A 25,316-nucleotide genomic window follows, 5' to 3' on the forward strand; every position below is an offset into this window, starting at 1 on the left:
AAGAACTCCAGAATTAGAACTGGAGGGGATTTAAATCCCAGCTCAAACACTTAGTAGATTTGCAACCTGGAGCAAGAGAGCAAGCCTACAAGACAACTGCAAAATGTAAATAATGCCAATAATGCCCTGGTTTGCAAGCCTTTTGTAAAATATAAAGTCAGATATAGCAATTAATGAGGCCGTAACTTGTAGCAATATACAATAAACAGTGTATTGATCATTAAAAAAAAAAAATGAAAGTTTTGCCATTTAAGATGTGTATTTTACCAAACATAATGGTGTGCCCCAGATTCTCAGGGCACTGAAGCAAAAGGATTACAAGTTCAAGTTCAGCCTGGGCAATTTCAAAAGAAATTAAAAGGGCAGGGAATATAGCTCAGCACTCCCAGAGTTTAATCCCCAGTACTGTGAAGTGTACAGTTCAGTGTGTTTTTTCCAGTCCACATAGTTCTATAGACATCACAATGACCAATTTGAAAACATTTTCGTCATTCCAAAAAGAAACCCACAACTTTGAACCGCCCAGCGCCCCTGGGGGGGGGAGGCTGCAAGCCCCAGAAGGCAGCCCTTGGGCTGGCCTTATTAGCACCGCACTTCCAGGGAGCAGCTGGCCGCCCCTTTGTGGAGACGCAGCTGTGCCCAGGGCAAGCACTGCGCTGGCCCCATGACTCCGTCCCCAGTTCCCTCTGCAGAACAATACGTTGTAGCACACACCAGTGCATGTCGTGGTACTTTATAACTTTCAGAAAGGTAAACTGTCCTCGACTTTTAATACAGCTACTCAGCCCTAACCCAGCAGCTCCTGGAGCTGTGATCAGCGACAGCTGACTGACCGGAAGTGCAGCTGTGCTTCTCCTCCTTGTGACGAAAGGTGATCTGGGTCCCTTAACCAGCCTCCCACGTCACCCACAGGGCCTGGCAATCACAGGGCCTCAGGTGCCCCATGACAAGGCCCTTGGCCCTGCCAACATGCTGACGCAGTAGAAATGCATGAAGCACCCCGTAAGTTGGCAAATGCTAACTGTGTATATTTAGGGTGCTAAACACCCGCCTGTATGTAGGGCTGCACTGGGATAAGGAATATAGTACGGGCAAGACGGGCCTCGAAGCCGAAGAATGTGTGTGCTAGCACAACTGTAGCCCTGGTGACAGCGACTCTGTAGAAGAGGGAGGACGGGAGGGTCACTTCTTGTGGGATCTGGGTGGAGGAGCCTTGGGACCGCTAGTGACAAGGATGACGGGAGTGCCCCCGAATCCAGGACATCCTCTCCAATGTCCCCTCCATCACTCTGCTCCCTGAGAGCAAAAATTAAGTTCTAATTTTAAGGGCAGAGAGGGCAGTCCTCAGGAATGAGCCCACGGGGGCTGCACCATGAGCTAGGCCTGTAAACCTTTTTATTTAGAGAAAGGGCCTCATCATCCTTCCCAAACTGCCCTTGCACTTGCAGTCCTCCTGCCTCGGCCTCCTGGTAGCTGGCTTACCCATGTGTGCTGTGCCACCTGCCTCCCCTCCATTCTGTGACCTCTTGTAGGAGGCCTGTCATTTTGAGCACCAAGGACAATTTGCTAAGTGAATAAGTGAGGGTACATGTGTTCGAGATGACTTTCAGCAAGCCTTTCCCAGAGGCCTTTTGGTGATAATTTGGTCTTTACAGATAGGGGGAAGTGGCAGGGAGAGAGAGAAAAAGAAATCCAAACCTTGTCCGTTGTTCTCTTCAGAGTGGAGACGACTCTTCCGAAGAAGAGGAAGGGGAAGTAGACAGTGAAGTTGAATTTCCACGAAGACAGAGGTAAAACCAGTGGCTGTGGCTGCTCTCCGTGCAGTGGGGGATCCTGGGATTCCCACACTCACTGTCTAGCACATGCCACTTATGCAGCCACCTCCCCAGGGGCAATTCCACTGCCGCAGTTGGAAAGTGGTGAGGGGCTTCTGTGGATGCAGACAGGGGAGCCTGGTGGGCTGGGTGGGAGGGTGGCCACGCTGCGTGTGGGTGACGACTGGTTTCCCATGGACCTGCTTGTGATAACCAGCTGGGGCTGCAATAATGAAATCCTGCAGCTTGGGTTAAACCACAGAAATATCTCACATTTCTGGAGGTGGAAGGCCCAAGGTCGGGGTCACAGCCCCCATGCCTGCCGGTGAGGCTGCCTACTGGTCTGAGGCCACAGCCTTCTCGCTGTGTTCTCATGGGGCAGTGGGAGGCAGAGAGGATGGGAAGATGCAGGGAACAAAATTCAGTTCCTGGCCCTTCTCTAGTCCTGTCGAATTAATTTCTGCCTATCTTGACCTCTAGTCTTGCTGGGGGGCAGAGGGAAAGAAAACCAACTAGATCCTCTCTCAGAAACTCTGAGGACGAGGACGGGGGCGAGGGCTGCGCCCCTGCTAAGTCACCGTGGTTCCCTGTGCTTCCAGGACCCACCGCTGCATCCGCAGCTGCCAGTCATATTCAACCTTCAGTTCGGAGAACTTCTCTGTGTCTGATGGGGAGGAGGGAAACACTAGCGACCACTCAAACAGCCCGGATGAGCTAGCTGAGAAAATTGAAGACCGCTTGGCAGAGAAACTGGACGACCTGCTGGCGCAGACGCCGGAGATCCCCATTGATATCTCCTCCCACTCGGACGGGCTCTCGGACAAGGAGTGCGCCGTGCGCCGCGTGAAGACACAGATGTCCCTGGGCAAGCTGTGTGTGGAGGAGCGCGGCTACGAGGTGGGTGCCCCCGTGTTGCGACCCCTCCAGTGCTTAGTGGGGTTGGGGTATGTCCACGTGCTTAGGGCCTTTCCGATTTTCTAGTAGTGCATAAAACAGGGCAGCTGCCTCTGTAGCATAAGGAGACAGGACTTTGGGCTTTCAGGGATGAGGCCCATTGTCCATCCCTCACCCGCACCCCACCGCCCAGTCTACTCAGGGCACTGTCCCCTCTGTTCCCTCCTCTTGGCCCCTCTGTCCTGGAAGATAGATAGTGTCTGGCACAACACACTGATACCTCTCCAAGAGGGAGGGTGGCAGAGTGGTGGTCAGTGGGTACCCAGACTCCAGCCACTCACCTGCAAATCTCAGCCTGTGCACCTGTCAGGCGACCCCGAGCGAGTGGCTCAGCCCAGCTCCTTCTCTGTAAGATGGGAATGGTAACCTCTGGCCTCTCCCTGAGGTCTGCCCCAGCTCATTGGGTCATTGAGATGATTGCATGGACGTGCAGCCTTGGTAATGGCACCTGGAGCACAGCAAGTGCCACAGCAGAGGAGGCGGGGAGGTGGTGCTGTCAGCGCCAGAGCCACTGCCACCATGGCCCGTGGTGTCCCTTTTCTCCGGAAGCCCCACAACAGCAGGGTGCCCCCAGGGCCCCTCATCTGTCATCCCCCGCCTCAGCACGGAGCCGTCCCACGGGAGGTGGTGTCCGTCCCGTCCACCACCCCCACCCCACATGTGCTGGCTCGCCGCCGAGGGATGCTTGAAGACATGATGTCTGGTTTTGTTCTTTGCAGAACCCTATGCAGTTTGAAGAATCAGACTGTGACTCTTCCGGGGGGGAGTGCTCGGACGCTACAGTGCGGACCAATAAGCACTACAGCTCTGCCACCTGGTGAGGAAGGAGCGCCACCTGACCGGCTCAGGACACTCCGGCATTTCAGACGCCCCAGCTCTTCCTGCTCTCTCCCTTCTTTGTCTGGGAGGAGAGGGAGAGCTGCCCCTCTCTCAACCCCTAGAAATGAGCTGCAATAACAGGAACAGGAGACTTCACCATTCTCTGGGGGAAAAGATATCCAAATGAAATTAAGTCTCACTGAACATTTCAATCAAGAATGGCAGGGATCTATTTTATTGAATATTCTAGCTACTGTAACATTGATATTTATTTTTCTTGGACATTTTAACACTTTGTACTGTAAAGAGTGAACTATATATGATAGAGTCACAATAATTTCTTGCAAAAAAAAAAAAAAGGAAAGGAAAAGAAAAAAGTGGACTTTAGGAGCAACATCTTGGGGAATTTGTGGGGCCGGGGGATATTATTGCTGCTTGAACTGGGGACCAGGTCCTTTGGCCATAAATGACTGAAGAAGCAAGACATATAGAACATCGTAGGATACAAAGAACAAAGAAAAAACGGCAGTTGCCGGTACCTTGTGCATAGGCACAGCAAGTGCTCCCAGCTTGTCCAGGGGGTGATGGACAGGACCTAGAAAAGCCTGGTGACCAGACCCTTTTGCACTTGCGGTCTTTAAGGGCTCGGGCTTCCACTAAGAGGAAAACCCCAGCAAACCATACGTGAGGCTGCTTCCATGTTTTAACTTTCAGCAGCGTTTGACAGTGAGGTGTACAGATCAGGTCATGCCTTGTCCCTAGCAAATCCGTCCCTTTTTAATGCTGTCATCGTCTATCCCTTAACCAGTGTGGTACCTTGACCAATGTGTTGATCTTTCAGGTTCAAGTGCCATTTTCCCGTAGTTCTTTTTTATTTTTACATTCCAGCTGCTGACCACTTCCCTTAGTGCAGGACTGGAGCGGGAGGGATTGCCGAGGAAGAGCAAAGGACAAGAGAAAAAGAGCCGGTGCAATAGCAGGAGGAAAACACAGGGGGAGTTGCAGAAGGGCGTGCTCCGACGCACAGTTCAGCCGAGGGGTGAGATGGAGCTGGCCCTCTACAAACGGGTTCAATTCCAACAGAACAGAATGTGAAGGCGGCCAGGACCCGTGTGTGAGTGCATGTGCAGTATCCAGTCCCAAACCTTCCCGTGTTTCTATCCGACAGCTCATCCTATCCCAGAAGCTTTAGTGACAGGCTGTCCCCTTGGGAAAAAAGGTACAGTAGGCAACTTGCAAAAGGCAGCCCTTCTCACACCATGATGGCGTTTTTGTTCATTGCTACTTGTAAAATATATCTTACTTCACTCTGAATTAGTGCAGTTTTTGTTAATTGGACTTGGAAATTGGTGAAGAGAGCCACTAACACTAAGCAAGGAATTGGTAAGATTTTACACAGTCAAAGCCATGAGCTCTTCCTGTCTCAGAGGTCATGAGCTCCAAAACGCATCCCACAGGAATTCCTGGCAGCTTGGCTTGAAGAAACATTTTACCTAGAATTTTACAGACAGATGAAGGTTGCCCTCCTTCCTATCTCTGTCTCCAGCATAGGCTATGGTCCAGCAACCTCTCCCTGCTTGCTGGGACTCCGGACCTTGCATCCTGGGGTGGCAGGCAAGCTTGCACATACAGGTATTAAATCATTTCCAGTGCAGATGAAAACAGTGTCCCTCCTATGGGCTGCGCTCACTGCACCAGCCAAAAAGGAAAGGCAGGAGGGAGTTTAGAGCAGTCCCTTTTGTTTGTTTGATCCCTCCACTTGTTTACACTTTTATGTCAAGACATGGATTTAAAATGTAGTGTCTATAATTTGTAGCTCATAGCTAGGATGAAGGAAAATGTTTAACTTATACAGAGAACAGTATTGTTTGCATTAAATTATTCCGTTTTGTATGACTTCTGTAGCTGGACTACATGAAAGATCTTAAGTTGTGGCATTATTACCATTGTTATTTTATTTTATATTATCATTCTCATTTTCTGTCGATCAGAAGGTGTGGTTTACGGTGTAGGACAGTGACTGTGTTTATCACTGACTGTGGATTATTATGGATTTTATGACTGGAATGAAGGCGTGAAAATGCAACTGCCAACTGGGAGCTCCCTGGTGCCCCCCTTAACTGTATTCCCTGGTTTTCTGTGTACAACAACAATCACCTGAGCATGCATGTCTGCCCTGAACCCAAACGTTACATTGGGATTTTGACTTGACCGTGAAAGTGCCTGGGTGGGTAGATGCCTAAGCAGATGGATAAATAATTTAGAAGCTGTAAACTTTCCCAAATTTCATGAGAAATAAAATCACGGGACTACATTAGAAACAAAAAGGGAATTATTTAGTACCCTAGGAGGAACAGGCCTCCATTTTCTACAAGGGGCTTGTGGATCAATTTAAAAAATTGTCTGCATAGTTTATAATCTCCTTCCTGCCAGATACCACAAAACCAACCTTTTCCCCTCAGTGGGAGTGGCAGGAAGACAAAAGAAAGAAGAGAGATACAGAGAGATGGCAGGACATAAAACGCCTAGCTATGATGCCACCCTGGAACTAATTTAAGGTAGGACGCTGAAACACCTGAAGTCACTTCGAGGGTCACAGGGCCAGGAGAGCCCTGAAATGCTGGCATCAGATGCCACTCAAACCGTGACTCTGCCTCACTGCTCCTTAGACAGGGAGGCGACAACGCTGAGTCCTGTTTGTAGTCAGCACACAACATTGATGATTTTACTCATTTTTTTTGCCCACATTCAGTGGCAGCAGAAAATCATGGGGGCCAACTTCTGTCTCATACATTTCATGGTGGTCTTCCTCAAAAACCCACCCCACACCCCCTCATTTGATCTGTTTTTCTAATGCCCGTCTTGGCTGGTTAATGCCCCTCATCCTGACTCACTCTCAAGAGCCTGTCAGGGAAGCAGACAGTGTTGAGCCCTAAGTCATTCACTGTATTGTCAAGATTTGAATAAAGTCCACCTTGAACAATCCCCCCCACCCCCAGTAGAATTGACTAAAGGTTTCTAAGACCTGGCATCCTGGTGTCTGGTGTCCTTTGTCCAGGCTGAAAGGGCAATATTTTCTGCATCCCCACCTTGTCCTTCATTACTTGCCTTCTGAAAATCAGGGAAATCCTGACTTGTGCTTCTTGGCCAACGGCTCCACCGCCATTGGAAGGATGTTGAGTCAAGAGCTCAGGGAGTGGCAGAGCTAATTGTTTAGGCCTGCCAGCCTCAGCAGTGCTTCGAGGAACCCCACGGGGCTGTGATTTCCAGTCCCTGACTGCGCGTGGGACTCCCCGGGGGATGAGTGTGCACATCCACCACACGCCTATTTCTGACTGCAAGATGCGTTTCCAGGTGTATTGTACACAAGCGCCTTGTTTGGGGAGGAGGAGGGTTCATTTTGGTTTTTCTCTTTTCCTACATCGTGACCTCAAATAAGAGTTCCTCTTGAAATTGCTCAGCAGGAGGGTGGTGAAGGCTGCATCCCCTTTGAAATGGACCCCACAGCTCTGAAGGTTCAATCTGTTTGCAGGATTGGGGGTGCTCTCCCCAGAGAGCTACTGTAGGATGATGTGGAGTGGCCGACTATTTTAAGACTTTAGTAGCAACAAATTTATTGCCAGATGTGGTAGCACATGCTGTAATCCTAGCACTCAGGAACGTGAGGCAGGAGGGTTGTGGAGCGTTTGAGGCCAGCCTGGGCGACATAAGCGAGTTCAAAGCCAGCCTGTATTGCTACACAGTGAGACCCCATCTCAAAAAAAAAGAAAAAACAATTCTGTGTAGGAGTAAAGTCATTTTTTAGTAGGATTTAATAAATACTGGGCATTTATTTCGGGGCCTCTTTTGCTGTCACTGTGTCCCACCCCAAGTCATAATGTGATGGCGCTGGGTTTCCCTGGTACTAACTGAGCCTGCTTAGCAAGCCCTTCCCCCGTGGAGCACTGACCCACATCCTCTTAGGGTGACCCAGTCTTCTTGACCAGATGGCTCACTCTTTATTTCCATGCATTTGGGTTTCTTTATATTTTCCTTTTCATAAAACATTCCTACTTAGGGGCCAGCGAGATAGCTCAGGGGACTAACCACCTGCTTAGGCAAAGCTTAGGCAAGCACAGGGACTGTGGTTCGATTCCCGGCACCACATGCCACACCAGTCCGGCCCCCAGGGTGGGCTCAGCCAGCCAGAGTGCAGGTATAGTGGTACATGCCTGTAAGCCCCCCAGTGGGGAGGCTGAAAGCAAGAGGATCACTACGAGTCCAAGCGGCGTAGTGAAACCCTGCAACAACCAAATACATTTTTTAAAAAAAATTCCTACTTATGCTTCCTAATATTGAATTTTCAGAGCAGAAATAATATTTGAAATCCGAGGAATCACTGCCCTACCCTACAGTACAGTGAGATACAATTTCTGTTTCTACTAGGCCAGAAACAAAAACACCACCATCTTGTACCTTTTCCTAAACACCCAAAACTAAATTTATTGAGCACTATATTAAGCCTCAGACCCTCTCACAACACACCTGAAGCAATGTCACCATTTGATTGGAATTAACACGCAGAGGGACATGCCTCTGGCCTGTTTCAGAATCCATTTCTAAAAGGTAGTTTGAGACCTTGAATTCATCATGGTGTGAGAACAACAGGATCTTACCAAGGTTCTCCTTGTGGATCCCATTGAAGGCTAGCAGGGCCAGCACCATGGCAGAGAAAAGGCCCCTTGCCTCTCTTCGCTGCCTTTTTGGACAGCAATTCCAACTGAACAATCACCAAACACCGATGGGTCACATTCCAAAATGTTTCTCCCTTTGCGTCCTCGATGTTGAATGAGCACATGCCTCCGGAGGTGCTGTGAGACTCGTGGAACATCTTCAAGACTCTGGCTGACCCTATCAGTATGAAATCAGTGCCGTTCCAAGCAACAAGGTTTTCTTTGCTGATTTCACAGAACAAATTTCCCAGTATACACCCACCACCGTGTCCCAGCCTCACAGACCGGCCCGTAGAACCCTATTTGTCTGCTGGGTTGCATGTTACAGCAGGCACTGCCAAAGCCTGCTCACCTGGGAACACACTAGGCTGCTAAGCCAGACGCCCCAGGGAACATGGAGCGCTTCTCAGAGACAAGTGGCAGGAGAGGGTGCTCCAAAATCACTCTCTGAGAAACAGGAGTTCAAGCTTGGGCTGTCACGCGCTCCATGTGTGACATCACGACTCCCCCGAGCCAGGCCTCCAGTGGATACCAAGGCCACTTCCCGGAGGCTGCCGGCAGAATCCCAGCAGTGCTGGGGCTTCTCAGCACTCGGGATCACCGGCTCTGGCCCCAGGCTGCTGTCCAGTGTGCCGTCCTCACACGCTAGCGTAGCCCACAGCGAACTCCAGCCTGAACCTTAGTGCTCAGTAAGATGTCCTGCCTTGACCACAGCACTTCTATAGCTGTCACCTCTGTAGGGAACGCGTCCTAGACTCTGGAAGGGGGAGACCCGCTGGGTCCTTACAACAGTACTTTGAGTTCCTATCACTATGGAGGAAATGGTTGCCTTTCTGTGGTTCAGTTTCAAAATGAGCCACCTCGCTGCTGACTCCCTCATGGACTGTGCTGTGGGTTTCCTGCTCCGTGTGGTCTTCCGATGTTTGTACCGAGTAGCAACAGGAAGAAGAATGGCTATCAGAGTGGAACTGCATGAGATTAAACAGAAAGTGTTCCCTGGTCCTGTCCTTTCCTAAGGACATCACTTGTGTCTTGTGGGCCACCTTCATGGGTCTGGGAATTCATCTGCACATGGAGAAGCTAAGACTTCATCCCATGAACGGGTTTCTGCAACCAGGAGAAGCATGTGATGGAGCGCCCCAGTTCTGCAGCACTCCCATTCAGACACAACCACAAAAGCCCTAGCCATCATTTGTAGTCAGTGTCCCTTCTTGAGTTTTCCCTAAGAGCTTGGATGGACTCTCTGCTTTTTCCATGGGTGGCTCTGCTCCCTCTTGCAGCTGTTCCTGTCCCCAGTGACACCACTAGAATGTGAACAGAGAGAGGAAGTGGGAATCTGGAAGAAATTTGGTCAGAGGCCTGCTGAGAGCAGAAAGCTAAAGTACCACTTCAGGTTGTCCAATTTTCAGTCAATCCTAGATTTTCTTTGGTAAGCGCAGCTGAAGTGTAGCAACACGTAGAAACAAGCACTTACGTCCATTTATTTAACACAGGATGCTTATATCCATTTATTTGGGAAACTGCTTTACCTGTAAACTCTTAACCCAGTAAGGCACATTTTTGGAAAACCATGCAAGAAGGAAAAGGACAAATCTAAGGGTCCTGAAAAGAGACACGGGACACACATTTGCAACACACATTGGTGGGGCGCTCCTTCCCTCCCCCTACTCCAGAACACTAATAGCTACCGCTACCCAAGTCATGTCCTCACCTCCACTCACACCTTTGCCTAAAAAGAAACACTTTTAATGAAACCTTTGTTCTGTAAGATTCCTAGCATGTCCAAACCCCACCACCTGGGGGCCCACTCTTCCTGTGGAGTGTGGTTATTCTCAAGAATTCATATTAGAGACCTAGATTAGAGCCCTGGCAAGATTCTTGGCCACCTGAAACAACAAACCCAGCAGATGATGTCCAAGGGCTGGGAAGGTCATGATGAGGGCACAGGGTCACAAAGCCGCTCTGCTCTGCTCTGCTCAGCTGTGAAGTCCATCTGTCCCCAGAGGCAATGCCCCAGGCCTGCACCAAATCAACCCTACTGTCAACTACTGCTTGAAAACTTTAAGTAATCACTATACAACACAACCAACTAAACAGCCCAAGCCCAACTCTACCTCTTTGAATTAAAAAAAAGAACTATTCCTCATTCTCAGCAAATGACAAAATGAAAAACATTCACAGGGGACATTGGCTGGTAGCCTAGGATACAGAATCACTCTCCTAACAGGAAGAGGTGAAAGGACACAGCAAAACACACACATGGCCTCCAGGCTTGCCTTGTCCAGGGCCCTGCCCTCTCCAGGACATAGCCAGAAGATAAAGAATTTGTTCCATTAATATTTAATAATCTGTTTACAGTCAGCTTAACTGTCACACACGGACATCAGGTGATAACACAGGGGCATCACAAAAGTCACTGCATCTGAGCTATCGGTGGAGGCGCTAGGTAGTTCATCAACTTGATTCCCTTGGTGTAGGAAGAGGTAGCTCACCGGTGAAAGAACACAGAATACTCCCCAAGAGACTGACATAAGGCCACCAGCCCCATCAGCGAGGTGGGCCCAGTCAATGCTGACACTATGGACGTGAGCACTGTCACACAGCCTGTCACTTCGCAGAAGGTGCTCTCTGAGGACAACCAGCTCCAAAAGCAGCAGGGCAAGAGGCAAACCCAACCGGCCATCCTGAGTTCTCTGTGGCGTGAGTCCTGATACAGTCCACCCGCTGGAGCAGATGAATGGTGCCCAAGAACGGTGAGGATCTTGACCACACCCATTATGCAAATCAGGATAGGACGTCACAGAATAGGCGGAGGGAAAGTCTGGATCACGTGTCTTTTCTACTCTCTGTGTGACCCGTGGGCACCCTCTCATTCAAGTGCAGGTGCTTCTGGCTGAATTTTTTAATGAGCGTTCCAGGGACTAAGGCCACCAGGGCAATGGCCAGGAGCTTCAGGACCGTTTCCCAGGAGAAGAGAGCATGCAGGGAGGTGAGGGTTGACAAGATGGAGCCCGTCTGCACACAGATGAAATTGTACGGGATCAAACCTGGAAGAAAGGAAGGTAAAGGGCCTGTGAACGGGAGCAGGAACACTAAGAGAACAGCGCAGCAGCAGGGGCCCAGGAATTCATGAGGGACTACAGCTTCAGCCTGGGTCCTGACCCAGAGCCGCCACCCCCTGCGCCTCTCCTTTCTGTTCTTTTCCTCCCTTTCCTCACTTCCTGTCTGCGCCTGCCTGTGCACCCCAAGAACCTGGTCTGCACTCATGCACGTGAGCATAAGACACAAATTTAAAACTCAGATAAGTGAGTGGAGAGAGTAAGACAGTCAAGAAGGAGTTCAGCACAAAGTGCCCCTCGGTTTGCACCTTTACTAAAGATGGGCTCCCAACCTGGTTCTGCGTGCCCAGCAGCTTAAGTATAGAGTAAAATACCATCATCATGAGATTTACAGTATACGTAAGAATAAAGAAAGAAAGAAATAGTGCTAGGGAATTATGGGGGCAGATGGGGGCCCTGGGTTCAAACTCCCAGCCCTGAAAAATCAAACAAGTTCCTTAAAATAAATGCCACCTTTCATATTCTGCACTGTTTCCAAGAAGTAATCAAAGCCACTGAAAGCCTGGCTAGTGGCAGGACAGGTTAGTCACACCACAACATGCTGGTTAGAGCCTTAAAAACAGTGTTAGGTTCTATCCAGGGACTCTGCCAACCCCCACTCCTAGCTTCTGACTGGCCTGGGGTGACCTGGAAACCCCTCCCTCTTCTGTAATACAGGAAATCTACAGCACAGGAAGGTCACAGACCACCCAAGGTCACACAGCTTGCAGACAGAAAGGTGCCCTGGTCTCCAGTCTTCCCACACCTCCCACCACCTAGGTAATACAAGCTGTTAATGCCATTAGCTGAGCTACAGAAGTGGAAGTGCTGTGCCTGAAAGCCCTTATGACCAGAGCTGTCTGTGGTAGATACTGCTTCGATTTAAGATCTGTTTTAAGATCTGTTAAGATTTCTGTTAGACCGGAAAGCCCTGGCTGTTGGTCTCTCCATACTCTAAGTATCCTTACTTTAGGCCTAGAGGGCAAGGAAAGTAACAGTCACCAAAGGGTGGGGAGAGTCGCCAACTTTACAGGGTGTCTGCACTTCACCATCCCAATAAAAGAAACCCTGCTCCAATTCTGGTCCTTCGAGGGGGAGTAGCAAGCCAGAAGTCGTACAAATGCCAAGCCAAGCAGACACTTTAGCAATCATCTAATTCAGGGGACTTCAAAACTCAGGATCCAACAGAATCCCTTCCAAGGACTGAAGACTCATACTGGATCCTTGCAGGACCTGGAAAACTCAAATATGCCAAGTCCTGTGTCCCACCCCAGAAGTGAGGATGCAGGGATTGCGGGAAGCTCCCCAGGAGCAGGCTGAGATGTGGCTCAGCAGCAGAGCCCTTGGCTGTCAGGTACAAGGCCCTGGAGCCGGATTCCAACTACACACACACACACACACACACACACACACACACCCTCAGGTGATTTTTTCTTAACTTATATACATAAATATAGGGGGCTTCCTGAGGATTGAACCAGCTGAGAAACACTGCTTAGGTCACAGGCCTGAAGACACTCCTCGTGAGCCTGGGAGGCAGGCACATGTGACCCCGGGATGTCCCCCAAACCCACAGCACCAAAGCCTCGAACTTACACTCCAGCACTTACCGATAAGGACTGAGAAGAAGAACTGCACAATGGGAATGTTCAGAATTGGGGCTGAGAGGTTCAAAAACCAGTTTGGCGTCATGGGGAAAAGTCTCAGAAACAGTAAGAAGAAGAACAGACTGTCTCTGTTCTCCTCCACCTGCAGCAAGAGGACAGAGCAAAGAGTCACAAGAGGCACTGTCCTGGACACGGTGTCTCCTACTCCCAATTCTTGCCACAACCCTCAGGCGTGTAGAGGAACTTAAGGCTCAGAGAAGCTGGGAACTTTGCCCAAAACCACAGAGCTGGGATTTTTTTGGTTGAAGGGTTGGGGTTGGATTGGCAGTAGGGTGGTGTTTGGCTGGGGGTAAAGTAGGGGTGGGGCCAGGTTGTTCTTTTCTTTCGTTTAAGACAGGGTCTCACTATGTTCCTTAAGCTGGCCTCAAACCTCTAATTCTCCTGTATCTAGAGCTGGCCAACATTGAGAGCTCTCAATCTTATGGACAAGCTTATAGAAAAAGATTAAATAAAAGACAAAATGCAAGGTAGTCTGGGAGTCCAGCAAGGCCAGCATTGGAGCAAAGACAAAAACTTCTCTGGATTATTCATATTTATTGTGTCCTTAACAATTGAGGGGAGGACACAAAGTGGAGGGCCGCAGCCCACAGAGGCGCAGGCCTTGGGAAGTTAGAACGAAGACACTCTAGGCAGTAAACCTTGCAAATTAAGAGAACTGTTTTATCTCTAAGGTTGGCAGTTACTGCCCTGGAACTGGAGTGAGCCAAGCGTCCTCCGCTGCAGTCTTACCTCCCTCTCGGAGGCTGTGAGTATGAGTTTTTCTAGTACAACCAATGAGCACTGTGGTCAGCAAGGTAACCCTGCACAGCCTGGTCCCCAACACTCCTGCTTCAGTCTCCGAGTACTAGGATTACAGGATTACACTGGCACCCACGGCTCAGAGCTGGGGTTTGGTCCTAGGTGTGCACCCCCTGATGACACTAACAGAACCCCTAGGACCCACCAAGGAAGGGCAGAGGAGTCACGTGGGACATCCTGCTCCTCACCTCCCTGAGGCCACGAGGGGACACTAAGGCTGGCGCTCAGCTGTTGTCCCTCCTCACCTTCCTCTGTAGCAGTGCCACTTTATCTGGAAAATAGGAGACCACCAGCTGCTTGCCAAAAACACTGGAGAGCAGGTAGCAGCACGAGGCGCCCACTGATGTCAGCACACAGCACAGCAGAAGGCCCAGCCACGGCCCAAACAAGGCACCAGCTAAAACGTTCTGTAAAGAAAGCAAGAGCTCAGCCACGGCCACACCCAGTGGCTAACGGTCCCACGTCTGGGCCTCACTGCTGGTGTCGTCCTCCTGTGGTTTGCCAGCCAAAACCCATTACCCACTTTAAGGAGGTGAGTGAAAAGGCTGCGGACAACAGCCCTGACCTCAGTCTCTTCATCATTTTGTTTGTTTTCTGAGACAGTCTCCCACTGTAGCTCAAGCTGGCCTCGAACTCACAGCAATGCTCCCGCCTCAGCCTCCTGAGCGCTGGGATAACAGGCATGGGCCACCGTGCCTGGCTCAGGCTCTTCATCTTTCAGAACAATTGGGATTAGCACCTCTGAGGGCAGGAGCAAATTCAAAGGCTAACATGCGAATGTAGCACCCAGCCTTAGCTGCACGGGCTGTGGCAGACCTCTGCTGACCAGACTGGCTCCTGGAAAGTAGAAACACAACTCGCAGGTCGTTTTTACTACATCAGAAGATGGACACACACCATGAGATGTTCTGCAGGTTCTTTGTCGTTGTTTGCTGGAGTTACATCTGTGAAGTGGGCTCCTACTAAAGTTTCTGCACTGACCAAAATTCTAGCTCACATTAAAATCTTAGGTTCACAGAACTGGAAAAGTAAGCCAGTCCTTTCCAAATGCAGCTTGCTGGGAAACACCGTCCTGCCAAGGGCTGGGCTCCAAGAGAGAAAGCAAAAGGAGGCTGTGAGGCAGTGAGGCGGTGGGACACCAGCAGCTCATGCATGCACGTATTCTGGGTCCTGCACTCTCCTTACCCCATTTGACAGGTGACAGATTAAGTCTCAAGGCAAGAGCAAGCCAGGCAGAGCCAGGATGCACCCCCAGGTCCCGGCGTGAGACCCCTACCAGGTAGCAGCTGGCTCTCTGCGCCAAAGAGGGATCGGCTCAGTGGGGAAGATGAGACCAGGGCAGCCCCAGGAGTCAGCCCGTGGCCCGAGCACCACACACTTCCCTGCCCTGCCTGCCCCGGACATGTCTGCTCATCTCTGGTTTCCAACAAGCATTCAGGCTGAGCAGAGAATACAGAGACGGTGCTAGCAGAGGAGAGGGTAGCAAGCCAGACCAAAGGAACCTTCGGGACTTTCTGCTCAGTCACTCACCCAGTACCCACTTGTCTCCTTTGTTACTCCCACACCACAATCACTACACTTTTCAGAGAAGTAGCCATATTTGACAGATAAGGAGAACAAGGCTGGAAGGCAGGCAGGACACTGACCAGGAAGCTGGAGCCAGGGATGGCAAAGCCCTGTTTGTAGAGGTAGGCACTACAGAAGAGCAGGAACACATAGGCCTGGTGCTCCTTCCGGTACTCGCGAAGGACCTCGGAGAGTTCCTGCAGCTCTGCTAGGTCGGAAGGGAACCACAGCGACCTGGGCATTTGGAAAAATCAGATGGAAACAGGAGTCCAGATCTACCAGTGCCCAAGGATATTACTTGCTGTTTCTTTTTTTCTAAAGAAGTTTATATAAATCCCTGGGTCTGCTGGGAACACATACATAACCTGAACACATGACAGGGGACCCAATACAACAAAGGAGGCAAGAGTCCAGAGGTGGCCCTCTCAGCTACTTCTCAGCTGCGTGACCTTTTGCCTCAGTTTCCTTATCTAAAAAAGGAGACGCTGGTGCTACGTAATCACTGAACTTCACTTAACTGTTAGATTTTATGAATGACTGAGTTTTGGGGCTGGTAACTGAACCCAGGGCCTCTACCATGCTAAGCATATGTGCTGTACCACTGACTACACTCCGAGCCCCTTATGACCTATTCTTAAGAGAATTTGTTTCCAGGTAAGCACTAGAAACCTTAAACTGCCTTCTTACCTCTCCCACAAGCCAAGAACAATTCAGACTCCATCCTGCTCCCACACGAGGAAAAATGACAGCTTCACCTTCACTAACAGGCCAATTAAGGATTCTTTAGGAATTTAGCCTATGCACATTATTATCCCAGAAACGTCACTTTCTTGGGCTGGGGTTGTAATTCAGTGGTGGATCTCTTGCCTACCATTTATGAGGCCCTGGGTTCCACGCCCAGCACTAAATGAAACACAAACAAAACCCAAAACTTTCTTGCTAACATGGCTTGAAACCAACCCTCTCAAAGAACCTGCTTTTTCACCCCATCTTAATCTGGTGCTCAGGGAGGTGCTGTCCAAAGGTCACCTGGCCTCTGCCACCTGAACAACCCCGGGTCCCTCACTGATGCGGGACAAGCAGGCCCCTGGTTCTCTTGAGGATGCTTCCCCAGAGTCGGTGCCTTCTCGGGGAGGGCACCGGAGACAGCAACTCGACACGACTGTCATCACATGCCGATCTCGGCGCACCCCGACGTGCGCGCGGCGCGGGCAGGCTCCGGGCACTTCTAGGAGTCGGCGGCGATCGATCGCGGAACCGGCCGGGCAGGCGTCGTCGGCCCCGCCCAGGCGCGCTGAGCCGGGGCGCAGGGGCGAGCTCGGCTGCCGGCGCAGCTCCGTGCAGGCGCGGGCGGGATCCGTCGCCCTCACCCTCCGCTCCGAACCCCGCTCCCGGCACCCGCACCGCGCACCTGCCGCCAGGCTCCTCCGCCGAGCCGGCTCCGGGGCTTCGGGGCAGCCGCGTGGACAGCAAATACAGGGCGAAGGTGCAGCCGGCGAAGACCAGGAGGAGGCCGAGCAGCGGGCGCATGGCGGGGCCGCAGCCCTGCCCGCCGCCGGGCCTCACGAGAGCGAGTCTTGCTAGTTGCCGCGCCGACCCCTCGCCGCGCTCGGACTGCGGAGCGGAGCGCGTTCGCGGACGGACCGCGCGGAACGCTGGGCGCCAAGCCCCGCCCCGCGGGCCCCGCCCCCAGCAGGCCTCGCGGTCTGCGCGTGCGCCTCCGCGGGCCTGCGTTCCAGTTGGTCCGCGTCGGTTCCCGTAGGTCTGCGGTCGTCTCCTCTGGTCCCTGCGTCCTTCTCTACGTGTTCCGCAGGCGCTGACGGTCCTAGCGCCGCTGTGCTGGCTGAGAGGTCGCGGGCGAGCCAGAGCCGCTTTGTGGTGTGCGTCTCTCTCCGTGACACGGTCCGAGTAGCCGGCAGGTGCAGCGCCACGGTCCCGGTGATCCGTCGGGGCGGGGACGGGGGCCGCAGATGGGACCAGCTTTGCGCTTTACTCGGCGCCCGCTGCACTCCCGTTACCGCTAATCTCCACAACCATCCTGCAAGGTAGTTATTTTTGTATTTCAAGGTCTGAGCTGGGGGGTAGGGTGTGGCTCCAGCAGAGCGCTGGCCCGACGCTCGCAGGGCGCTGGACTGGACCCCCTCAAAGTAAATAAGCAAATCTGGGTTTTAGAAAGACAAAGCGGCAGGAGCAGGATAACGAGCCAAGTCACCCTGGCTGCAAACTGGTGGTTCTCAGCCAGCGTGGACTCTGGAGGGGGTGGGGTTTGAGTTTACCCTCAGGGCTCAGAATCCCCCAAGTGGAAAAAGGAGGGTGCCAGTGAGCCAGTGAGGAAGTCCCCGGAGTCTGGTTTCAGTGAAGCCCAAGAGGTTGAGGACCAACTAGAAAACCCTGTAAGGCAAGCTAAGGAACTGGGTGTTGCATTCTGTAGATGTGGGCGCCAACAGAGGTGTTGATTAAGCGTGACTCAGTTTCCTGTTTTAGGATGCTCCCCTGGGTGGGTGATTAACACCGTGCTGAGGCCACAACTGTGATGGCCCCTATGCAAAGGGTGGAAGACCATATCGGTGGGAAGGAGGTGAGGAAGATGGCTGGGGAGTTGGTAGGGCACGTGTCTGATTGAAGGGACAAAGAGGGCCAACAGCCTGGGCAACAGAACGTGCCCTTGTCCTGTCACTCAAAGCATTTCTTGGGCCAAACGGAGAGCACTTGTCAGAATTCAAACGTACAAGATCCTGTAGTTACACTTCCAAAGTGGAACCTCCAGAAGTACCTCCATAGCTATGCTAAATACACGTCCACAGCCATTCTCTCCACTTTGTTCTGAGAGTAAGAAATTGGGAATGACCTCCATGCCCATCAGCTTCAGTATTCGTGAATGGAGCCCTACTGTGTGCAGCTCCTAAAACAGAGAGGCAAGCAGTAAATCCTGATCTAGAGCAGGGGCCAGGCAGTGCATGGCCAGGGTAAAAAATCAGACAAGGTAAAGGGCGAAGAGAATGCTTTGGGCCAAGTGCAGGGGCGCACAGCTGTGAGCCCAGCTACTGAGAAGGCTGAGGCAGGGTGAGAAGTTCAAGATCTGCCTAGGCAGGTTAGCAAGACTAGTGTCAAAATTAAAAAAAAAAAAAAAAAAGGCCTGGAGATCCATTTCAGTGGTAGAGCACTTGTCTAGTCTATCTGAGGCCCTGGGTTCAATCCCTAGTACTGAACCAAAAAAAAAAAAAAAAAAAAACCACTACAGCACCACCACCACCACTACCCTCAGTATTGGGAACTGAACTCACAACCTCCAACTCGCCAGGAAGGTACTGTGCTCCTGGCTCCTTTTTAAGAAAAAAGAGGATATATTTTCTTTTCTTGGTTGTGTGTGTGTGTGTGCAGGGTCTCACTACACAGCCCACACTCAGTAGTGATCCTCCTGATTTCTGCCTCCCAAGTGCTGGGATTGCAGGCACAAGCCGCCACGCCCAGACTCCATCGCAGGCTCAGCGCACCTGGGGATGGAGCCGGCACGGCCTGCAGAGCCAGTCCGCTGAGCTATACCGCTGGCCCTTATTTTCTTTTCAAGATACTAAAAAATTTACAGATGAAACTACTCAGTGGCCAGGATTTGCATCACAGTAACACTATGCAGGTTTGGTGAGTAGAGATGTAAAAAGAACAAGACTGACCAGGACCTGATTATGGTTGGACCTGGATAATGGACATGTGAAGGTGGATTTCACACTATTATCATGTATGTTAGAAATTTTCCTTTTTTTTTTTTAATGAATTTAGGACAGGGTCTACAGGGTCTCACTACATAGATCAGACTCGTAGTGATTCTCCTGTTTTCAGCCACCCAAGCACTGTGATTACAGGTGCACACCACCGTGCTCAATCTTATTCACCGTCTCAGCATGCCCAGAGGTAAGGCTGACACAGCACGCTAGGGCTCGAGCCCCTGCCACTGCGCTCTGCCAAAGCATCTGGCCCGCCCTAGAAATTTTCCTTTTAACAAAGTGAGAGGGGTTGGGGAGATGGCTCAGTGGAATAAGCGCTTCCCTGGCAAACAAAAGGGCCTGAGTTCAATCCCCTGTTCCGCAAAAAAAAAAAAAAAAAAAAAAAAAAGAAAGAAAGAAAGAAAAGCAAAAGAAAGTGAGACATGCAGTCTCCCCACTCCATTCAGCTGAGCGTTCGCTGCATTAGTTCATGCCCCTGATGATAATCTTCCCACACTCCTTGCCTGGAAAATGCCTCTTTTGATCCACACCCAGAACAACCATCACCTCCTCAAGAAGCCTTCTGCAGCTCTCACAAACAGAAGATGGCCGGGGAGGTGGCCCAGTAGAATAAGCGTTTGGTTGGCAAGCACAAGGGCCTGAGTTCAATCCCCGGTTCCACAAAAAATAAAAAATAGAAGGCCCTGGGATGGAAAAAAAAAAAGTTTAAATAAAAAAATAAGAGTTGTTCCTTGTTTGTGCACAGAAAGAAATGTAAAGAAGACTTTAAAATTGCACTGGGGAGGACAGTGAGAGGACCCCCAAGAAGGTGACAAAGCTAGAACCCCAATGTGGGGAAGGAAGGGGTCGGCTGCAGTGGAACCCAGCCCTGGGCTTGGGATTTGGATGTACACAGGAGAGCCAGGCAGCAGGAGGCAGAGGCCAAGAGAAGATCGAGAAGGCCGTAGTGGCCACTCCCACTTCAAGGGCTATTACCTGAAATTCCCCGAAATGCATTTCCACTCCATAAGCAGTCTGCCCTTCACCCCTCCATCTGCTCCCCACCCACGCATCCAGTCCTTCCCACAGTGAGGCAGCCACTGGGCCAGGACTGTGGCCCATCAAGTTAAAAAAAAATGCATGAAATTCTGCACTCCTTGCTGCTGTTTGAGCCCCCTATTTGGGGTTAAGGGGAAGAGGACAAAAAATGACCATGCTCATCAAAACACAGGAGCCACAAAACTAAAAACAGGTCAGGACCCCACAGCATGCTGATCTCCCCCCACAAGTGCTGTGCAGTCAGGGAAGGAGGTGGTGGGGTGGCGGGCTGTCCACGTGCCAGAGAACCCGCCACAGAGCTTTGTTCCATTCAGAGCTTGTCGCCCCCTCTCTAAAGCCAGCACTGTCTTCGGTACAGAAGACAATCTGCCAACACATGACACACACGGACGTCTACGTTTATGAAATCATCTGTTCAGTTACAAGAAGGGTTGTTTTCACAGAAAGCAGTAGAAGTCACTCAGAGGAGGTGTGACACCACACAGTTCCAGACCCTAGACCTCTGGCCCCAGGGACCATCCTCCATTCCAGCCTCCTTGGCCGCCACTCTCAGGGGCCTTGGCTGTCGCTGTCATTCCAGATTCACACATCATACCTTCTTCCTGGGACACCGAACAATTCCTCCACCTGGAGGCTTCAGATGCCCCCAACAACCCATCTGTGCAAATTCCATTCTCAGCAAACAAGTGACCGCACCGTCCCATTGACCCCTTTCAACAAATGGGTGGAGTTATGTACAGCATTCTTTTTCACTGTGCACCATGCATTGCAAATGTCCTTCCATAATCCTGGATTCCACTGGCAGTAGGGAAAAATAAATATTATTTAGGGATTGCTTCAAGTGACTGGGCTGGGTGATGCGTACTAGTAGAGCAATCCCTAGCATGCGTGAGGCCCTGGGTTCCACTCCTTGCACCACAACGAAACAATAATAATCACCTTCCTCTCCTGCCGCCTGTTCTTTCCCTGCCCCCACTGCCCTCTTCCACGCCCCATGTCCCAGGGGTTGTCAGCCCTTTCCACCCCTCCAAGGTGGGAATTTGGATGAGTGGTGTCTTCCCTTCCTCCTCCCCTCAGAGCAAACAGCCCCAGGGAGACACAGGGAAAGGCTGTCCTGTCTAAGCAGGAGAGCTTGGCCGGCCATATCAAAACAAAAGCATGTTCACATCCATCACACCCCCCCCAGGTGTGGCACCCCTGGGGTTTCACAGAGACCTTCCACAGGTGCCCCCTGAGTCCGCAGCAGCCCAGCAAGGTAGGTCTGTTCCACTCCCTGCTGTGTGTGGGAAATCTGGCACAGGGCGTGGGAGTCCACAGTGTGGCCGCAGCCACCCTTCCCTTTCAGATGCTCAACCCGCAGGCTTGAGAAACAGCAGCACCGGTGACATGCAGAGAAGTGACAAGTCAGAACAAATGAGGTCCTGGGATGCCACAGACAAAGCTCCCGGCTGTTTCAGACTTGCCCTAGTTAGGGGCTGCTTTCCCGGGATTCTTTCATAACCACAAGGTCACTTGACGTTTGACAGTGTGACATTCCTAGGACACCGCTGGCAATAACCTCCAGTTCTTCCATGCCATTGGAGCAGTGAAGAAGAGGTGAAGGTCTGACAGCATATAGATGCCACCTGCTTGGCACTGGTCGCCCCTGGCCCCAGGAAGTTACAGCTGCAGTCTGGGGCAAGGAATGGGCTGGAAGACAGTTTCCACATTTTCCATCAGAACAAGGTCATAGCGGCACAGCTGCGGCCTGGGAAAGCGGGAAGAGGGCAAGATAGCCTCATCAGTGACATGACAGGAATGCCACATGCTGCTCCACTGAAGTTCATTCCATCCTTAGGATCTAGGGTTATTGAGATGTTTCAAATGCTTTAACCAAATGCTATGCTAAGGAAAAACCCAGCAACCCCAGCGCGGGATGCGAATTGTTACTTCCATGCAACTTCAGCTGGGGGGGGGCAGTGCTAGAAAGACTTGGAAAGAAAGAACCAGACACACTAGCACTGGTTACTTCTGCAGACTGACATCATGGAACAGGATTGAAAGCAAGCTTCCCTGGCCTTGAACAATCCCCCTCCAAGGCTCCCTTGGCTGCAGCTGTACAGATAAGACGATTATGACCTGTAGCACAGCCTGTGGCACTCAGTTCTCACAAGAGTTATAGGCTCTGTCATCTTTTTTTTAGATAAAGTTTCGCTACACAGTTCAGCTGGCCTGGCCTTGAGCTCACTGTGCAGCCCAGGCTGCCTTCAACCTCAAAGTGATCCCCTGCCTCAGCCTCCCGAGTGCTGGGATCACAGGTGTGGGCCACCACGGCTGGCTCTGTCTTCTTTCAGGGCTTAGTTATTGATTGCTTTTCATTGCTTTGTCCTGCTTCTATATGCCCACTTGCATCCCACCTTCACCCACCCCCAGTTTCTCTCTACTGGAAGGGCCAATCCCCTAAGCAAAACGTCTCAAAACTGGAGCCTTTCCTTTAGGGTGCACGCAGCCATCTGGAGTGTCATGAGGTGAATAAGAGCCCAGTATGAATCAAATGAAATCCTCCTACTTTTCCACACTGGTCTCTCTGATCTCTTGGATCCTGCAACTTTACGAGTGACACTTTTCCTATCCATGTCAGTATTTGCCACATTTGTATAAATAGAACGTGTATTTGCCATGTATTCCTTTGAAAATCTGGAGGAAAGCTATTTAGATGTCCCAGTTTGCTGTTGTTCATTTGTTTGGTTTGGTTTTTTGAGACAGGCTTTCACTATTGTATTCCAGGCTGGCGTTGAACCCCTAATCCTTCTGCCTCAGCCTTCTGAGTACTGGGATTACAGGTGTGCGCCACCACGCCCATCATGCTTTGATTTGACTGTCCTCTTAGAAGAAAATTTTACTATTCTTCAAAACTTGTATTATTAAATATTTTAGAGCTCCTTAAACCTTCAAGAAAAAAATTTGTAATCCTAAACCCACATCATTCTTTTTTTCCCTCCCTCCAAATTAAATCCTAGGAAAAGTGACATCACAAAATAAAGACAGTCATATACTTTTTAAAATGTCCTCTCACATACTTACTTTTCTAAACCAGCTGAAAATAATTAAATATTAAGTATGCCTTACTACTGCATGTTAAAAAAAGTTCAGTATGTATTTCTTAAGAACAAAAATATTCTCAGTGAGGGCTGGGTAGATAGCTCAGTAGAATAAGTGCTTGCCTGAGTTCAATCCCTGATACCGCAAAAAAAAAAAGAAAGAATATTCTCAGTGATAGCGTGATGGTGCACTCCTGTAATCCCAGCCCTCAAGAGGCTGAGGCAGGAGGACCCCCATGAATTTAAGGACAGCCTGGGCTATACAGCAGATCTTTGTCTCAATAAATAAATAAACACTCTCAAAGCTCTTGTCAAATTCAGCAAATTTAGCCAACTTTAACATTGCTATAATAGCAGTCTTACGCTGTCAATAGCAAAAAAGTTCAAGTTTTCTGTAACCTTTTTAAACATTAGCCTCAGCTTTATCAGTTTGCAAAATCATACAAAGCTTTCTTTTTCTGCAACAAATTCTCAGCTCACCAATAGCACAGGTGGTTAGAGAGGAACTGTGTAATTCTGAGGCTCTTACAAATCCTTTCTTCCACCTGCTGATCCTTTCTCTTTAAGCACATACCAATATAATTTTCTTGGATTACAGGGCAACTTGTTTTTGTTTTCTGTTGTTTGTTTGGTTGATTTGGGGTTTTTTTGTTTTGTTTTGAGACTGGGCCTCCTAGGTAGATTAGACTTAAACTCACTACGTAGTCCAAAATGGCCTTTAATTCACAGTGATTCTTCTGCCTCAGCCTCCTCAGTGCTGGGATTACAGGCGTGCACCTATCAGGATTATTTTTGCAAAGCTCCCCCCACCCCTGTGAATGCCTGAGAGAGGTGCTGCACACGAGCCAGCATCCTGTTACCTCTGTCGCACGGTGCCTGGGCTTACCTGTGCGGATGCGCAAGGGACCTCAGCTTCACGCGGATGACCCTGAGCTTGTACTTGGGGCCCAGCACAGAGCCTGTGGAGAACACCAAGGACACTGCTGCCACCCTGTTCAGATCTTGGTTAAATCTCGCCAGCAGGCTCACTTGGTGGTACTTCTGAAACGCGGCCGGTTCACTAGGAAGCGATGACATTGTTAGGTGAGCACAGGCAGCCGGTGGGGGCAGGTTGGCCTCGAATGCACACTGACCCTCCTCCCTCAGGCCTCTGGATGCTGGGATTGCAGGAATGCACCACCACACCCCAGTGAATTGTTTTACAGTTTAAAACACACAGCCACTGCAGGACACTGAAAACTAAAAAGAAGCTTTTAAAAATCATTCCTACTGCCACAATCCAAAAGGCAATCTAACGCTTTGGCATGTTTCATATTTTTACAGTGTTGAGCTAATTTTATACATACGGCTTCTATCTAGCTGTCCTAAACCCCCATAGTTTATGGGTGCAGCTTCTGGAAGGTGGCTGACTCAGGGGTGTGTGGTGCTGGGATGAAGAGTGGGCGATAACTAATTGGTGCAGCATAGTTCTAGGAGTGGACAGTGCAAGGCCCTGGGTGCGGGTGGCACCAGTCCACACATGTGAAGCCTGGATGCACTATGCAGGGACGAAGGAAGGAAGCCCGCTGCTCACTGCCTGCTGCCTCCTGCCTACCCTGCCACGGACCGTTTCCACTCTGCAGTGCCGCTCTGCCACACCACCCTGCCTTGTAGCCAGCTGACTGAACTGAAACCTCCACAAAGCCATGAGTCACAATAAATCTTTCCTCCTTTAACTCTGAGTGTCAGCTATTTTGTCTCAGCAACAAGAAGAACAACAAAGACAATACATATGTAATTTGTTATTCTAATATTTAAATGATAGAACAACAAAAAAAGGGGATACAGATGAATGTCCATTTGGTATCTGTGTATTCAAAGTGGTTAGGATAGATACATAGTTACATTCTCTTAATGAACAGAGCGATTTGTTCTAATGGTGTTTGCAAATAGGATATCATGTCCGCATCTTGTATAACAATTAACCACTAGGAAGAATGTATGCAATGTGTTAATTATTGAAACTGTCCTACCAATTTGGTTTGAAACTGTCTCATTGCTATTTGTTT

The 25,316-nt window shown here is 50.3% G+C and overlaps 3 protein-coding genes across 5 annotated transcripts in view; 1 reads left to right on the forward strand and 2 right to left on the reverse strand.

The window, feature by feature from the left end:
• Window positions 1–7,237, forward strand: part of Map3k13 (mitogen-activated protein kinase kinase kinase 13) — a 142,192-nt gene extending 134,955 nt beyond the window's left edge. For 2 of the 3 annotated variants that reach the window (XM_004640873.2, XM_023700924.1), the window contains exons 12-14: window positions 1,720–1,790; window positions 2,414–2,711; window positions 3,488–7,237. In XM_004640873.2, the coding sequence (XP_004640930.1) occupies window positions 1,720–1,790; window positions 2,414–2,711; window positions 3,488–3,589 (471 nt within the window). In that variant the 3' untranslated portion in view covers window positions 3,590–7,237. Of the gene's footprint in view, window positions 1–1,719; window positions 1,791–2,413; window positions 2,712–3,487 lie in introns of those variants that run through there. The other variant, XM_023700925.1, reaches the window with a different exon arrangement.
• Window positions 7,238–7,914: 677 nt separating this feature from the next.
• On the reverse strand, window positions 7,915–17,076 carry Tmem41a (transmembrane protein 41A). The gene is made up of 5 exons (XM_004640916.3): window positions 16,840–17,076; window positions 15,509–15,662; window positions 14,108–14,269; window positions 13,008–13,146; window positions 7,915–11,346 (listed from the first exon to the last, which is right to left on the reverse strand). Exons 1-5 carry the CDS (start codon window positions 16,956–16,958, stop codon window positions 11,126–11,128), a joined length of 795 nt encoding a protein of 264 aa, XP_004640973.1. The 5' UTR covers window positions 16,959–17,076; the 3' UTR covers window positions 7,915–11,125.
• A 2,803-nt stretch (window positions 17,077–19,879) lies between these two features.
• Window positions 19,880–25,316, reverse strand: part of Liph (lipase H) — a 41,091-nt gene continuing 35,654 nt past the window's right edge. Inside the window, exons 9-10 of the mRNA XM_023700922.1 lie at window positions 24,155–24,328; window positions 19,880–21,935 (exon numbers count right to left, since the gene is read on the reverse strand). Of these exons, the coding sequence (XP_023556690.1) occupies window positions 21,848–21,935; window positions 24,155–24,328 (262 nt within the window). The 3' untranslated portion in view covers window positions 19,880–21,847. The remainder of the gene's footprint in view (window positions 21,936–24,154; window positions 24,329–25,316) is intronic.

Source organism: Octodon degus, unplaced genomic scaffold, assembly GCF_000260255.1.
Source record: "Octodon degus isolate 3935 unplaced genomic scaffold, OctDeg1.0 scaffold00128, whole genome shotgun sequence".
Classification (NCBI taxonomy): Eukaryota; Metazoa; Chordata; class Mammalia; order Rodentia; family Octodontidae; genus Octodon; species Octodon degus.